Source organism: Scylla paramamosain, chromosome 18, assembly GCF_035594125.1.
Source record: "Scylla paramamosain isolate STU-SP2022 chromosome 18, ASM3559412v1, whole genome shotgun sequence".
NCBI classification, from domain to species: domain Eukaryota; kingdom Metazoa; phylum Arthropoda; class Malacostraca; order Decapoda; family Portunidae; genus Scylla; species Scylla paramamosain.
In genome coordinates this window covers 22,347,150-22,364,649 of record NC_087168.1, presented here as the reverse complement: position 1 = coordinate 22,364,649, position 17,500 = coordinate 22,347,150, and the positions used below count along the sequence as shown (strand labels likewise).

At 45.0% G+C, this 17,500-nt stretch overlaps 1 protein-coding gene across 1 annotated transcript in view; it reads right to left on the bottom strand.

Moving 5' to 3' along the window:
- The window catches only part of LOC135109300 (chondroadherin-like), a 55,640-nt gene that overhangs the window by 619 nt on the left and 37,521 nt on the right, over positions 1 to 17,500 (bottom strand). The window contains exons 3-4 of the mRNA XM_064020607.1: positions 5,467 to 5,577; positions 1 to 5,174 (exon numbers count right to left, since the gene is read on the bottom strand). The exon at positions 1 to 5,174 is cut by the window's left edge and continues 619 nt beyond it. Of these exons, the coding sequence (XP_063876677.1) occupies positions 5,006 to 5,174; positions 5,467 to 5,577 (280 nt within the window). The 3' untranslated portion in view covers positions 1 to 5,005. The remainder of the gene's footprint in view (positions 5,175 to 5,466; positions 5,578 to 17,500) is intronic.

Sequence of the window (17,500 nt, the reverse complement as noted above, 5' to 3'; positions counted from 1 at the left end):
AACAAATTATGAAACAAAGAAGGAGGAGGAAGCGAACTAGGGAAGAGAAGGAGAGGGGAAGCGGAGGAGACAGAAAGGAAGAAAAGGTTAGAAGATGGAAAGGGAGGAAGGGGAGGAGATGGAAAGGAAGGGGAAAGGGAGGGAAGGGAGGGGAGGGAAGGAGATGGAAAGGGAGGGGAAAAGGAAGGAAGGAAGGGAAGGGAAGGGAAGGAGATGGAAAGGGAGAAAAGAGAAGGAAAAGGAAAGAAAGTGGAGGAAATGAAAGGAAAGGAAAAGGGAGGAAATGGAAAGGAATTGGAAAAGAAGGAAAAAAAAAGAGGACATTAGAAGGGAGGGCAGAAGAAGGTAGGGAAGGGAGGGAGATGGGAGGGAAGGGAAGGATTGGAAGGGATGAAAGGGAAGGGAAGGGAAGGGGAGCGGGCAGGGGAAGCATCTTTACACTAAAATCTTCAATACTCGGGGATTTTTATTGCTTCTTGTAAAATAGAGATATATGTATATGCATGTATGTATATTTACAGCTATGTATATCAAGGGAGATTTCATATAACAAAAAAAAAAATGTATTAATGGCACAACCTATGTAGAGTTGTGTAGTGTAGAGTATATATATATATAAGACTCATATAAGACTCATCCACGTTCAAAGTACATATTGGAATCTGGAAACGAGAATATCAAGTGCTTATCATTCATTTCTTAACTGTTTTCATTGTTTTTCCTCCTCATTTTCTTTTCTTTTCTTTTTCTTTCTGTTTTCTACCTGTTTTCATTGTTTTTCTCTTCTTTTTTCATCTTTTCTTTTCTGTTTCTTTCCATTTTTTACTCGTTTTTCGCTTCCTCTTCATTTTTCTTCCTTTACTCAGGCAGACGGTGGATTGTACAGGCTACCACCGCCCGCCACACCACAACACACCACATCCATCTTATTATACTGCATTACTTTTCTTATTCTTTACTTCTGCGTTTCTATTTCACCTTTTTCTTCCTTTATCCAGACAGGTGGTGAAATATACAGACTGCCACCGCACGCCGCAACACACCACAACACACCACACCACAGCCAAGCCAGCCTGCCACTCTTCACATCCAGACAGAGCGGCCTTCCGTGTTCACTGCGAAATATGGTGAGACTTTCCTGCGTGTATTACCCTCCGCTTTTTCTCGCTCTTAACATAAGGTTCTTTTTTAAGAGTCAGAATTTTCCCGTCTTTTGTAGTCTTACGTATCAGGGATGTTCAGATTCGTTAATGTTACCAAGTTCATATTTTTACTCTTCAAACGAGTATAGATCTTCGTTGCGTTCAGAATAGGACTTTGAAATGTTGAGGGAAAAAAAAATCTAAAACTTTTTCTTCATATGTCACATTCAGGTTCTCAAATTCTATCGAAGTCAAAAAAAAAAATATTGTTTATGTTATCAAGTTCACGTTTTTACTCTTCAAAAGACTCTATAGACCTCGGTTCCGTCCAGAATAGAATCTTGAAATCTTGAAAAACTTACCGCTATTCCTTCACATATCACATCCAGAACCCAAATTAGCGTGTTCAAATCCAAATCTATTTTATCTTATTTTTTTTTACGTCGAATACTAACTTGATGTATTATCTACAACCATTAAACCGTGAAAAAAAAAAAAAAATACCAGCTTGATTTATTCTTTTAAACCACCAAATATAAAACAATCCATTCATTTCGTTCAGTATCTTCCTTTCAAACCGCCCCCGACCACGACCCGCTGAACCACAAGTGCTGACGAAGACATCGCTACACAGACGCTCTGTTAGGGAGGCGGGGTGCGAGAGGTGATACGTGCTGGAGGGCGGGACTCCTCTACCTCACTCACTACTGCAGACACGAGACGAGAGAGAGAGAGAGAGAGAGAGAGAGAGAGAGAGAGAGAGAGACAGAGAGAGAGAGAGAGAGAGAGATGGGAGGGGAGGGAGGGGGGGCAGAGGTGTAGTGGAGATGAAGGAGGGTTTGGTTCTAATATTGGGAGGGGAAAAGGTGTGTGTGTGTGTGTGTGTGTGTGTGTGTGTGTGTGTGTGATGGGTAGGGGGAGGGGAGGGGAGGTCAAGAGGGAAAGGGGAGGCAGAGTTGAAGGGGAGGAGTGCTGTTATTGGGGGGGAAAGAGAGGGGAGTGTTTGAAAGGAGAGGTGGGGCGTGATGGAGGATGCACAATATTTGGCAGAAAGGGGATGGACTTGATGTGAAGGAAAAGAGAGAGAGAGAGAGAGAGAGAGAGTCTGTGTGTGTGTGTGTGTGTGTGCGAGTTAAGTTGACAGTACGAGGGACAAGAGAGCACGTTGAAGAGGTTATAAGCAGGTCCTCGAGTTCCTTATAACCAGGGCGCTTGTGTGAGAGTAAGACAGGGAGGGAGGGCGTGACGGAAGGGTGCTGAGTGCTGTGTGCTGACGGGGGAGCTGCACGGGATGGCTCTACAGTGTTACGTGAAGCGAGTTATGAGTGTTACAGTGTTGTTGTGTAGTGTATGTCTCCTCATTGACACACCAAGCACCCTAACACGCATTTCTCTTCCTCATTCCCATACACGTTCCTCTGTGCTCGCCTCGCTACTCTGAGGACCTCTTCTGTGCCTTCTGTTTTTCTCTCTTTACCGACGTCAACCTTTTTACATTCCTCCTTATTTTTATTATCTACTTTTCTACATATATTGCCTCTCTCTTTCTCTCTCTCTCTCTCTCTTCGCCTATATAAACTTTTCCTTCGTTTCTTTTTTTTCCTATACTTCTTACATCTTTTCTTTCTCTCTCTACATCAACATTTCTTTAATTTCTCCTTATTTTCCTGTACTTTCCTACACCAGTTGTCAGTCTCTTCACCTACATCAACCTTCCTTCTTTTTTTTCTTACTTTTCCTACATTTTCCTAGTCTTTCTTCCTCTCTACCTACATCAGCCTCTCTGTTTTTCCTCCACCTTTACTACAGCCTCCTGTTCCCTCCTTTCCTTTCTTCCAACCTACTTCATTACCCTCCTTCCCTCCCTCATCCTTCGTAAACCTTCCTTCACCATCAGCATCACCAGCTGCATCACTCCTTTCCTTCCTTCAACCCAGTCTTCCTATACCCTCCTTCCTTTTTCCAGCGTTCCTACACCATTCCTTCTCCCCCCAGCCTTTCTACACCCTTCCTTCTCTCTCTCTCCCGCCCCTCCCCCCACCCAGCCTGCGTCACCCCAAACCTTTCGTCCCAAGAACCACAAAAGTTGGACTAAGACTTGGCAATCTGAAGACTACAACACCATAAACTCTTTTCCTGGGAAGTTCTGGGGAGAGTCTGGCGGTGTGGCGGTACGGTGGCGTGTGGTGGTCTGTGGTAGCGTGTGGTGGCGTGTCTGGCATGTCTCTCCGGTCGCGCAGGGAATCCAGAACAGTTTAAAACTCCGCCGGAATCAAGTCAGGGTGAAGCCGAGTTTGCCTCCAAGCCGCTGCATTCCGAAAGGTTTGCGTCACTCGTGTTTCAGCTCAAGTGGCCTCGACCAGTCAGTCTCTGCGCGGCGGGATGCTCTTGCTTGTCTCAGCTTCCTAGTATTGTCCAGCCCCGGTCTGTATTCTCAAGCACCTCGGCATTTAATCTCGACTATTTTCAACATGGTCCATTATAAGTTACTGGTATTCTAAGGGTGTTTGCATGCTTGTAGTGATATTGTAGTTTAAGAAAGATTCTGTAGCTCGACTGCTTTCAGTAGGCTCCAGTGGATGGTGTTTGTGTTTTTAACGGTCTTTTTCATGATTCTTGTGATATTTAACAGTGGTTCTGCATGACTTATGAAGAAAACAGCCATGCGAACTCGACTAATCTTCTATATGGCCTTTGAAAACAATCTTCATGAGAGAACAAAGGGTTTCAGAATACAGACGCAGTGTTATATTAGGTCAGGTTAAATTAGGCTTGAAAAGATTAGGTTTCCAAATACAATTTTCCACGGGGTACTTAGATACATCGATGCAAAATGTAAGTGTTTTTGCAGTAAGTGTGACGCGCGACTGACGCCTCAGCTGACCAATATCCGCCACTTCACGAGACACTTAGCAACTCAGGGGCCATTGCGCACCACTTAATGAAGGATTTCCGACGTTAGTGAGGATCCCAAGGCATTAATTACAGTGTCCAAAGTTTGGTGATTGGTTTCAGACTTATTTTACGGACCGTACGGCAGACTTCCGGACTTATGTGCAAAGTTAGCGGGGCAGACGCGGCGACGCAGAGTGCACTGGCTGTAGTTTGTAGTCCCGTGTTCTGATACGCTTTGTTCTCGCGTCAGGACTATTGCAAAGGCCACGAGGGTAATTAGTCATGTTCTTTTGAGTGTTTTTTCTCAATGTCGACACAGAACCGTTGCAAAATTACATTTATAATCATGCAACCCTCAAAAAATCTAGTAACTTCCACAAAAATTTCCATTAAAAGTAGTCGAGGTGCAGAATCCCTATTGAATTATCACTAGAATCATGAAAACACACTTGAAAACTTCCACTAAACTAGAGCCTTTTCAAGACAGTCGAGATAAGATGGCCATGTGTATGAGAATATTGAAACTTGAAGCATGAACTCAGCATTAACAGCAACCCTTCAATTCTCCACAGATCAATTACTGCCTCATGTACTAGACCAAACTTCCTGCAGCTTCCTTTACGATCTTATGTTCTTAAGCCCTCACGCCCCGCACTGACGCACGCTTGACTGTGCCTTGCGAGACTCTGAGCGTCCACTAAGCCACTCATGCCTCCTCACGGCCTGCAGGAATCACCACCGAGGGCTTCCAGTCATGATCGCATTCTTACCAGGGAGCTTAAGAGCTTTCGGTCAGACCCCAAACTTTCAAATCCTCGCTTGAACCTCTCGCAAACCCTCAAGCAGGCAAGGAGGCGAGGAAGAGGACTCAGATGTCTTGGTGTGCCTCTGGTTGCGACTCACACTTGTAGCAGACGAAGAGGCAAGGAAGCGGGCTCGAGATGTCTTGGTGTGCCTCTGATTGCGACTCACACTTTGGTAACAGGCACGTGGCGGACTGAGTAGGCGTGGTAGCCGTAGTCGTCCGCCATGATGTGTCTGGTGGCGGCGGCGTGGTCATCCGGGGGCCAAGGGGCGAGGGGACCTGGAGGCCAGCCGCGGCCCATTAGCTTGTCCCGCTGCCGCCGCCGACGATACCTGCAGGGTGATATAGGGGGATAAGGGGGAAAGGGGGACAGGGTGGAGAGGGAGAGAGAGACGAAGAGTTACGATTACTAGTACAATTACTTCTACTGCTACCACAGCCACCATCACCACCACTACTAGTTTTTTTTTTTTTTTTTTACGTAGGAGGGTTATTGCTGCTGCTACTACTACTACTACTTACTACCACTACTACCACCACCACCATCACACTATCACCACCACTACTACCACGACCACCACCACGACCACCACGACCACCACCACCACCACCACCACCACCCACCTGCACAGGACAAGGGAGAGAGTCAGGAGCAGCACGAAGGAGACGCAGACGGCAACGATGCCCAGGACAACCTGTAGGCGATCCACGCAGTCCAGCTCCCCCGTGGTAAGCCTGGGAGGAGAAAGAAAGGAAAGCGTCTTCAAATTAAGGTCACGTGTGGTAAGTTTGTATATTAAAGGTATTGGTTTGTGAGATTCTACGGTGTAAGGTTGTCAGATTATAATATTTAACTCCTTCCCTCCCCCTCGGTAAGCCTGTGGTAAGAGGAAAAGGAAGGGATCTTATACAATAGGCAATTTAACCCTGTGGGAAGTCTGTAAGGTAAAAAGACTGACTGTGAGATTCTAGATGAAAGATACGCAAATTTTACTAGCGTTCCTATGGAAATTCCGAAAGGTGAGAAGAAATCAGCTGTTAAATTGAATTGACTGGTCGCAAGTGAGAACCAAGAACCATAAACTCACATCACCTAAATCAACAAAACAAGCAACCAGAACACTGTGTGAGTCGCAACAAAGGTAAATTCCACCCGTACTACTAGACTGAACTGAAGTAAATTGAGTGGCAGCATTCTCGTGTTCTCCCCAAATACACTTCGCAAAACCGCTGCCACCATTTGTGTTTCTCCGCACCTCCACCACAACACGCGTCAGTTCAATTAAAGGAAACATTGGTCATATTGGTGGCGTGTCTGTCTCTGTGCGTGTGTGTGTGTGTGTATGTGTGAGTGTGAGTGTGTGTGTGTGCGTGTTGCGATGTGAAACGGCAGATGAAAGACGTGGTTATATCACTGAGCGTAGAGTTTCCTTTCCACGAGTGAGTGTCAATTTGTTTCGCTCATTTTCATCTTTACAGTGTTGTTGAGATTTATGTTATGTTTATTTACCTGCGTATTCTGTAACTAGCTAATCCATAAGACTTGTCAGGCCATAAATAAATCGATGGTTATTTGGTATTCTCTCTCTCTCTCTCTCTCTCTCTCTCTCTCTCTCTCTCTCTCTCTCTCTCTCTCTCTCTCTCTCTCTCTCTCTCTCTCTCTCTCTCTCTCTCTCAAACCTATTGATTTAACGTCACTCTGTACCATTATCCTCTCTTTTCTGTGTGTGTGTGTGTGTGTGTGTGTGTGTGTGTGTGTGTGTGTGTGTGTGTGTGTGTGTGTGTGAATCCCAGCCAAACATTTCAAAATAATAGGAAACTCGATATATTTCACTTCGTTCTGAGAAATCTGAGAGTAAGAGAGAGAAAGAGTCAAAGAGAGAGGGTGTGTGTGTGTGTGTGTGTGTGTGTGTGTGTATGTGTGTGTGTGTGTGTCCGTGATGAGAGTAAGAGGACGAGAGAAACGGGGAAGAACATACTGAACAGAAAACAGAGAAAGGTCAGAGTGAATGATTGAGAAGCTCGGAAATTCTTTTGTGGTAAGTCGGGGGAAGGTAGCTTAGGAATTCACGAGTACAGGAGGTGAAAGAATGAAGCTGCTACTTAAGTTTAGCATTAAGAAAAAGGTGAGTGCAGGTGAGAGATGTGTAGCCACTGGTCTTGTAGTTTTATGGGTGGATATTTAAAAGCAGAGGAGGTAAAGGAGTAGAATAATACATTTGTAAGATCGATAGAAATGCGTCTCTGGAAACATCAACACGACACCGCTAAGAATGGAAGATTAAAGAGGAAAAGACGAGTGTTTAGACTGCAAGAGGATCAAGAGCTGTATTCCTAAACATTTCTTCGTCTTATCCCTGGAAATATCAACAAAACACCACTAAGAATGGAAGATTAAAGCGAAGGAGAGCGTTTAAACTACAAGGGGACCGAGAACCGTATTCCTAAACATTTCGTCGTCTAATCTCTTAACACTCGACAGGTTGCAGTCGAGGGTATTGGGGTCCTATCTAGCTCTATTTTACCGTCCCTAGCACTGACTAACCCAGCATATCCCTGCCTAACTCTGTCATATCCTAACCTTGCTTAACTCTATCCTACCTTGCCGTGCCCAGCTTTGGTTGCAGCGGAAGATATTAATGCCCTATCTAGTAGTACAGTAACTCTATCCTGCCTTACTTAACAATTTCTAACCCAGCTTATCCCTGCATAATCCTACCATATTCTACTCCTGCCCAGCTTTGTCATACCAGACCTTCCTACCTTAACATAACCCATTCCTATTCATCCTTACCCAACCCTAACAAGCCTTGCTAAACTCTGCCTAGTCAAACACATCTACCAAGCCCTGTCTAAACCTGTCAGGCCTTATCTAGTCCTAGCCAGCTTTACCTACAGCCCTAACAACACATGCCCACCCCTGACAAACCAAACATCCCTTGCCCAGCCTTGTCTATCCATATCTTACTTTATCCAATCCTGCCCAACACTGCCCATCTCTATCCTAACCTTCCCAGTTCAATCTAATCTCTCTTTCCTAACCTTCCTCCCTTCTCTGGCTCTGGCTCTCCACTGTAGATTGATTCACAAAGGCGACTCGGAACGGCGCCGCTGGGACCCATTGCCCAAACAAACTGAACTGTGGGGCCGTTTCTCCGCCTGACCGGACTCACCTTCACGCCGACCATTCCCTCAGTCAGCCAGTCTCGTGTTGCGCAGTGAATTTTGGCAACGATACTATCTTCAGAAGTGGTGGTGGTGGTAGTAGTGGTAGTGGTAGTAGTAGTAGTAGTAGTAGGAGGAGGAGGAGGAGGAGGAGGAGGAGGAGGAGGAGGAGGGGGAGAAGGACGAGGAGGACATTGTTCATATGAAAGGATAGCAAAATACAAAGCTGCGAGTGAAGAAGGAAGAGGAAGAGGAGGTGTCTGACGAAGGTGAAGTCATGGGCAGAGGCAGGACAGAGGTGCAGCTCCCAAGGGCACAGTGAGGCAGACGAACGTGAGGCAGTGACGAGTCCGTTAGAGTTATGGTGCGCTAGATCACAGGCAGGGGGCGGTAACTGGCTCCTCTTTTCACCACTCCACCGCACTCATCTGGGACAGTATTCTGAAACATTTCTGCGCCGCACCTCCACTACATTCAAAAAGTTAAAGCTACACGAGTTTTTAAGGGTGTTTTTCACGGTTTCATTGGCATATTAAGAAGGTTTCTACAATATCAACAGGAGAAACAGTACTGAGAACGCATCTAGTCATCTCTGTGGCGTTTGAAAATAGTCGTAGAGAGAGAGAGAGAGAGAGAGAGAGAGAGAGAGAGAGAGAGAGAGAGAGAGAGAGAGAGAGAGAGAGAGAGAGAGAGAGAGAGAGAGAGAGAGAGACAGCAAAGAGTTTCAGAATACGGGACTGGCTTGCCCACTCCGCGCTTCACACCATTAGAGGAGAGGGAAGAGAGGGAGAGGGAGAGGCGAGGGTGAGGATTTCAATGAGATGCCTCCCTGCTGTGTGTCCTCGCTCGTGATCTTGCCAGGACGTAACGTGAAGACTTAGAGGCTTTGTCAAGGTCATTTGATTCGTGTAGATGGTGAGTTGGATACAATAATAATAATAATAATAATAAACGGTTTATTATTTAGGCAGTTGACAAACTGAAAATGTACATAGGGGATGGGGAAAAACTTAACATTAATCCTAACGGTAAGACTAATCTAGGAGGGAAATACTATCGATTGATGGCTCGCACCATGGTGGGAATCGCACTGAGTCTGTACCGGTCCGTGCGCGGCGCCTTCAGGGGCGTTATTTTGTTGTGGTGTCTGGTGGCACGGACAGGGCGAGGCGCGTCGGGCGGCAGCATGTCTCTGAGACGCGGATGATGCAGTAGTCCCTTCCCAAACTTCTCCAGAGGCCTCTCGGTGCCTGGTGGATATTCTGGACAGACTCAGGGTGGTCAGGGCTTCTTCATAGGTGGTGTATGCAGGGCCAAGGATGACCCTGCACGCCCTTTTCTGCACACTCTCTAGCTGTAGCTGTTGAGTGTGTGTGAGGGAGGAGGACCACGCTGGGGAGGCGTACATGAGTTTGGGGAGGATGAAGGTGAGGTACACCCCCCTTAACTCATCTGTCGGCGTCCCCAGCGACCTGAGTCTGCGCAGCATGTACAGCCTGTAGGTAGCTGATCTCACGGTGCTGGCGACATGCTGCTTCCAGGTCAGCTGGTCGTCCACCGTGACTCCGAGAAGCTTGGCACATTGGACCACCTGGAGGGGGTGAGGGCCCACTGTGAGCCGGGGAGGGGGCACTGGTACAGAGGAGGTACAGAAATGCATCACCACAGTTTTGCTGTGGTTGATGGTCATCCTGCTCTCCTCTGTCCACGTCTGCAGTCGCTCCAGAATTGCTTGCAGTGGCGAGTAGTCCGGGTTCTTGTTGGAAACTGGGACGCCCACGGTGCAGTCGTCCACATACTTCCAGCGATGGGGGGTGTCGGTGAGGGCGTCGTTGATGAGGAGGAGGAAGCATAGAGGACCCATCTTGGTCCCCTGGGGGACTCCACATGTCAGCTGTTGGAAATTAGAGACAGAGCCCTGATAGCGAACGGCCTGACGTCTCCCTGTGAGGAAGTCGGCTAGCCACGCTATCAGATTAGGAGGGAGACCCAGACTTACTGCCTTGCTGATGACAACAGTGTGTGTGTGTGTGTGTGTGTGTGTGTGTTAGGCGGGGGCAGGTGAGGGAAGGAGTAGATGAGTGTGTGTTACTTCTCTCTCTACAGACAGACAGACAGACAGACGAACAGAACAGACAGACAGACAGACGAACAGAAAATAACCAAACACAAAAAGAAAGACAAACATACACAGGCTAACAGGCAGGCAGACAGACAGACAGACAGACAGACAGACAGACAGACAAAGTATAACAAAGACGACCCTCACAAGCTGAACAACACAATATACTTTCAACAGGAAGCGCATTTACTCAAGATAAGTTATTCCGAATAACACAAAGAGGAAATGGATTTAGTTGCCTACAGAAAAAAAAAAAAGAGGGAGGTAAATGAACAAATAGAGACACATAAACCCAGATGGCCAAACTCTGGCGTATATCTGGTAATTATGTTAGTATTGTATCAAAGCAGCTCTTGTACAAATTGACAGACAGACAGACAGACAGACAGACAGACAGGGACACACACAGAGTTCTGATCAGTGACTGTATTTTTTTCCTTTTTGTCAGAGTTAAGTTAGCAATATAACATAGCAAACTGACAGACACACACACACACACACACACACACACACACACACACACACACACAGGCCTGATTCTTGATTGCACCGCAGCCGGCCTGATCAATGGCGCCTGGCTCACATCTGTCTGTCCCCGAGACCACAAGTTAGGCGGAATCACGTAAGTTTGTTTATGAAATCCATCACTGAGAGTCAGCGCCGCTAAATGAATTCGCCTCGTGTATAATCAAAAACACATTGGACTTTGGTAACGATGTCGCGGGTGTTTGAAATGTGCGACCAAGCAGCGGGAGGTCGTCACTTGGTACGGGGGCGGATGGTACTCAGGTTATCATATCGGAAACTAAATCATACGACATCCATTAAGGTCACAGAAAAGCGCTACCTCCCTCACTGAAAGCCCTCAACGAGCTAGAATCGAGCCGCAGTCCTTACCCCCACGACTTCACCACAGACCCACACGAACTCTGACAGAAAGAAGGAAAGCAATACGGGAAACACAGTAACTCTCTTTCTTTTATCTCACAATTCGAGAGCTTCACATAGACCCACTCAAACCCTGACAGAAAGAAGGAAAGCAATAATAGCAGTACGAGGAACACAACACCTCTCCTACTAAAAGCTCACCAACCCACTGCCTTTACCATAAGAACATAAGAAAGTAAGGGAAGCTGCAAGGGGCCATCAAACCTACACGTCCTTGTATGAAATCATTTGAACCCACACCAGTCCTGACAGAAAGAAGGAAAGTTCTGTTTAGCATACACTTATTTCTACGCATGTCACTACAACTACTACCACTACTACTACTACTACTACTATTACTACTACACTACTACACTCCCGTGGCGCTTTCAGTCTCCTGTATACTAATGAGGTGTTGCTAAGACGTGTTATTTTGTTAAGATATTCCCATTACTGTTACTGTGTTTATTTATTTATTCATTATTATTGCTGTGTTTTGTAGTGCTGGGGATGTGGAAGAACAAGACGAGAGAGAATGAAAAAATGGATTCTAGGTATGAATAGAGAGAGAATGGACAAGATTCACCACCCACAGAACAATACCAACCCACACAAGCAGGAAATTCCAGTTTAACAGAACAATTCATCCTTTTTTCTGCCAAACTGGAACTCCCTGCCTGACCCGAACCCTTTCAAGAGGAAGGCTTCAAGACACCTTCAGTTTTGGATGATCCTCTCGACTAGGGACCGGCTAAGTGAACCTCTCTTCCACTGTTTTTGTTGTCCTTGACCAGTCCCCCTCTTACATAAAAAAAAACACCCAAACACTGACAGAAAGAAGGAAGGCGTCACCAGAAACACCACAACACAAAGGTACACAGGAAGAGAGAAAGAAGAAAGGCAATACGGGGCGCAGTGTCGGCGGTAAGGCAGCAAGGCTCTGGTTTGCATACACACACACACACACACACACACACAGCCGGACGCTCGCTCGCCTCCGTGATAACACCGCCGCCTCAGACATGTAATTGCTACCCACGAGGAAAATTAAGATAAACACTCCTGCGTTTCTGAGTCCCGGCGGCAATTGCTAGCGGCATTACTGCTGACACCCTGGATACTGCCGGCAGGGGAGGGAGAGAGGAGGGAGGAAGAAGAGAAAGGGAAAGACAGAGCGGCAAGGTGCGGTGAGGGAGCGGCAGGGGGCAATAAGCGCGCGACAGAGTGCGGTGAAAGAGCGGTATGTTGCTGAAGAGAGAGGCAGGGTACTGTTGGGAAGTGGCAAAGGTTACAGGAGGCAATTAAGAACGAGAATGGCGGAGTAGAGTAGCAGGGTTAGGTTAGGGAGCGGCAGGGGATTGCAGGGAGTGATAAGGAGAGACAGGGTGGAAAAGAGCGGCAGGGTGAGGTAAGGGAACGCTAGGAGAAGATACAAGACGACAGGGACGGGACAGAGCGGCAGGGTTAGGTTAGAGAGCGGTAGGGAGTTTGTAGGGGGTGAAAGGAAGTAGCAGGGGCAGTAAAAGAGAGCAGAGACCGTGGGGAAAGACAGGATAGCGGCAGGATAGCGTCAAGGAACAGTTGGAGATAGAATGAGGTGGCAAGGAGTGGCAAGGGAGAAAGAAAGGGAGGGTAGGAAAGAGAAATGTGACAGGGAGTAACAGAAAGGGCGACAGGGGACGATAAGAGAGAGAAATAAGTGACAGGGGCTTACAGAAAAAATGGCAGGGTGACGGTGAGAGATACAAGTGTCTGGCAGGGAGAAGCAGAAGGTGGCAAAGGGTAATAGAAGACAGTAAGGCAGTAAGGACTAGTCTTCAGGGCCCTCGTAGGATTTTAGGAGCTAAATTGTTGAATATCCTAAAGGGGAGAGCTGTAGGAACTGAAAGACGCCTGAGAATCGGTAAAGGAAGGGAAGGGCACCGCGTACAGGAAGGAACATGACCACTACAACACGATGGACACTCAGACGCAATTCCCACTGCAAATTATGACTCGAGACACGACAGCCAACATAATACACGCCATTAGTGGAAGTCATTTGTACAGCAGTAAACACTCCACTCATTTGTCCCTCGTGTATTTAAGTGAGTCGAGCTGTACACTTATTTCCACGTATACTACTACCACTACTGCTACTGCTGCTATACTACCGCGGCTCTTCCACTCCAGTACGTACAAATGAGGTGTTGTTAAGACGTGTGTTGTGTTGTCACGATACTCCCATTACTGCTGTTGGGTTCTATAGTGCTGTGAGTGTGGAAGAACAGACGAGGGGGATTGAAGAAGCGGACCCAAGGGATGAATAGAGAGGTGGACTAGATTTTAAGGGACAGAGTTTTGGGAGAATAGGTAAGATTTAGACTCTGAATTTTTGGGATTAGAAGAGATAGGAAACTTAAAAGGAACTGAATATAAGGGATAGAATTTAAAGACTGGATAGAAATTTTAAAGACATGATTTAAAGGTAGAATGAATGACACTTAAAGACGCTGAGATTTTGGGTTAGAATGGACAGGTATTTTAAGAGGTTTATTTAAGGAATGTGATCGATTTTAAGGGTTACGCGGAGGGGAAAGGAGACGATTTTAAAGGGATTAGATAAGGGGAGTTTTAAGCAGCTGGGAGGAGGGCTATTTTAAGACCTGAATAACAAGGATTTTTAGGGATTCAAGAAGGATGTTAAGGAAATGAATAAGGGAAAGTTGTAAGGGAATAAACAAAGGAAAATTTTTAAAAGAGATGAATGTGAGAGAGATTTAAAGAGGCGGATGAGGAATAACTTAAGAGTGAATGTAAATCTCTCTCTCTCTCTCTCTCTCTCTCTCTCTCTCTCTCTCTCTCTCTCTCTCTCTCTCTCTCTCTCTCTCTCTCTCTCTCTCTCTCTCTCTCTCTCTCTCTCTCTCTCTCTCAGATCAAAAACTGCGTGAAAAGTAAAAGTTATTATTTAAAAAAAAATCTGCTGCTAAACTTTGTCCTTGTGCTTTTAGGTTGTGTATGTGTGTGTGTGTGTGTGTGTGTGTGTGTGTGTGTGTGTGTGTGTGTGTGTGTGTGTGTGTGTGTGTGTGTGTGTGTGTGTCGTCCCACCCTTCCACGCCCCTTCCACCCGCCAGCGCCTTCCTCTCTTTTCACAGTACTCTCTCATCTTTACACTCTAACACACACACACACACACACACACACAGGTCAGCAAAGATAAACTGGTGTTATTTTATTTGAGAGAAAACGTTTGACAAAAAAAGATAAAATAAAGGATTTTTTATATTTTTCCTGCGTATTTCGTTGAGAGAGAGAGAGAGAGAGAGAGAGAGAGAGAGAGAGAGAGAGAGAGAGAGAGAGAGAGAGAGAGAGAGAGACAGATAGAGAAACAGACAGAAACACACCATCAACAGTGACCTTATGACCTCCTTTTGGGACTTAAAATGGGTAAACAGTAAGAGAGTATGGAAAAAAAAAAAACTGAAACAGGAGAGGTGGAGCATTGAGGGAGTTAGCAAGTTGAGAGGAGCAGTAACCGTGAGAATGGCGGTAAAACTTAGCGAGAGAAGCAACATTAAGGCGGAGTGGTGTGGGAGCCTCAGGGGACGGCCTGGCAAAGGAGGGGCGGTAATGGGACCAACAACCTTTGAGTCCAGGCTGCTCCCTCAGGACTTGACCGCCGTGCCCTTGAGAGTGGAAACGTGTGCAGCGCAGGAAGAGCCGCGTATTGAGGAAGTGTGAAGAATTAGGGGGATAATAAAGAGTGGTTGCCTGAGTAAGAGATGAAGAATGTGTAGAAAGATGGTTTGTATTCAAAATGATGCTCTTATCTAGAAAGTTAAGAGGAATAAAGCAGAAAGCTCTTGTTTATAAAGTGTGAGGAAAAAACGAAGAATGAATAGTGTAGTAAGAGGTAAAGACTCTCGGGAATAATATGTCAGTCTAGCTACACAAGAACGTATGATATTTTATTCAGAACGTGTATAAAAGTGAACGAAAAATGCTCTTATTCAGAAAGTGCGAGAAATTCATGGCGGAAACAAAGAGTGGATAGTTTAGAAAGAATTAAAGAATATACAGAATCATGTGTTATAATCTAGATACAAAAAGAACACATTAAATTCTTACTATATCGTGTGCAGGAGAGAAAGAAGCGAGTGTTCTGGAGGTGCGAGAAATTAGCGGGATAAGACAGAGCTGGTGACTGAATAGGAGCTTTTTTTTATTGAGAAAGTGTATAGAAATGAACGAAAAAGACTCTTATTGAGAAAATGTAAGGAGATAGCGGAGATGAGACAGAGCAGGTGGCTTAAGAAGAAATGAAAGAACTAGAATGATTTTTATTCAGAATGCGTAAAGAAATTTTTAAAAAGGCGTTTATTTAGAAGGTGTGAGGTAGTAGCGGGGATGAGACAGCGTAGGTAGCGTAACGAGAGCTGAAAAATGGGTAGAATTATAGTTTTTATTCAGAACGCGTATAGAAATTAACAAAAGAAAGGAGCTTATTCAGAAAATGTGGGGAATTAACGGGGATAGGACAGAGTACGGTGGCTTAGCAAGAGTTCAAGCATATAATTAAACAATGTATCATACTCAAACGATGCAATAATTGAGGAAAATCTGCATTGTCATATAACGTACACACACACACACACACACACACACACACACACACACACTTTATTCCTTTCCTTAACTCGGCACCTTGAGTAATACGCTTAATACTATATCGTTCACGTAGATCATGGAAATAAAATGTACGTTATTCATACAGAGATGGGATACACTAATACAGAGCCGCCATATATCAAAAAAGGAATCAAAAACATTATAAACTCCAGCATCCCAACACACAGACACGATGCCAGGCTGCCACGCTATGCTAATCACGGCCAGAGGGAACAAAACACAGCATTTTATCCCCTCCTCTCTCCCTCCGCTGTGTGTGCAATGGTGAAATGTCATACTGGGGATCTAGAATAGCGCTCTCTCGCCTGTCAGCCTCGATTAGTCTCTTCTCGCTGCCTCGTTCAGAATGCAAGGATAATTATCGTGTTCTTCTTGGCTGTGTTATTTTTGGTACGGTTTCTCTTCAAGGTAAATGCGTTGATGTGTAAGTTTCCTCTCAGAATGTTGGAATAATTATCGTGTTCTGCTTGGCTGTGATGTGGTTTCTCTTTATGATATATTAAGTGGTGGTCTCTAAGTTTAAGGTATAATTCTTAAGGTAACAGTAGAAATTGTTGAATAGTTGAAATGTTATAGTTCTTGACTTTCTTTTTAAATGGAAATGTTGCGAAATAAGAAAAAAATATGCCGGAGGAAATTCAAATAAGGAGAAGAACGTAACACAAGTCTCAGAATAGGAAAGGGTAGGAACTGATAAGAGATAGTAAGATAGTAGACCAAAAGTTTAAGATGAGTGAAAAGTAATGACATAATAATCTTGCTGCAATGAGGTCAAGTCTCATATTATCATAAACAGTAAGAGTTAAGATTAACCTTCATAATTTATATTTAATTTACGTTAGTTTATATTCGAGACTGCTGAAATATATGTGCGAGTGTCTCCATGTGTCCGTGTGTGTGTGTGTGTGTGTGTGTGTGTGTGTGTGTGTGTGTGTGTGTGTGTAAAAGTTTTTTTTTTTTTTTTGCTGCCTCGTGCAAAAGTCAAACGCAGGGCTTAAAAATGAATACGGGTGTGAATAAATTAAAAGAAAGGTAGAATGTAATAAAATGAATGTGAATGTGAAAACAACACGAGCAGAAAAGAACCAGCAGGATATGGAGGCACACACACACACACACACACACACACACACACACACACACACACACACACGTTACTGAATCATATTATTATTCATATCATGCATATTTATTCATTCATCACGTGTATATAATATTCTACGTGTATAAAAATGAAGAAAAATCAAATGAAATGTGTATTTGAAGTTAATTAAATAAATGAATGATGAAAAAATACATGTCAAAGAAAGTAAAAAAAAATATTGATGGTAGGAAAGAAACGAAGGAAGAAAGGAAGGAAGGAAGAAAGAAAGAAAAATAGTAATAAAGGAAGAAAGGAAGAAAGGAAGGAAGGAAGAAAGAAAGAAAGGAAAAAATTGTAATAAAGAGACAAAAACTTTTCTTTTCTTTTATTCCCAAGCATCACCCACGAATATTTCAACACACACACACACACACACACACACACACACACACACACACACACACACACACACACACACACACACACACACACACACACACACACACACACATTCCCTCCAACCACCCTCTCTCTCTCTCTCTCTCTCTCTCTCTCTCTCTCTCTCTCTCTCTCTCTCTCTCTCTCCAAACCTCAGAGGAAGAGACGCAGACAATTAACATTCCGAGAGCGAGGCGACCACAGACGCTGGAGAAAAGATGAAAAAGAGAGAGAGAGAGAGAGAGAGAGAGAGA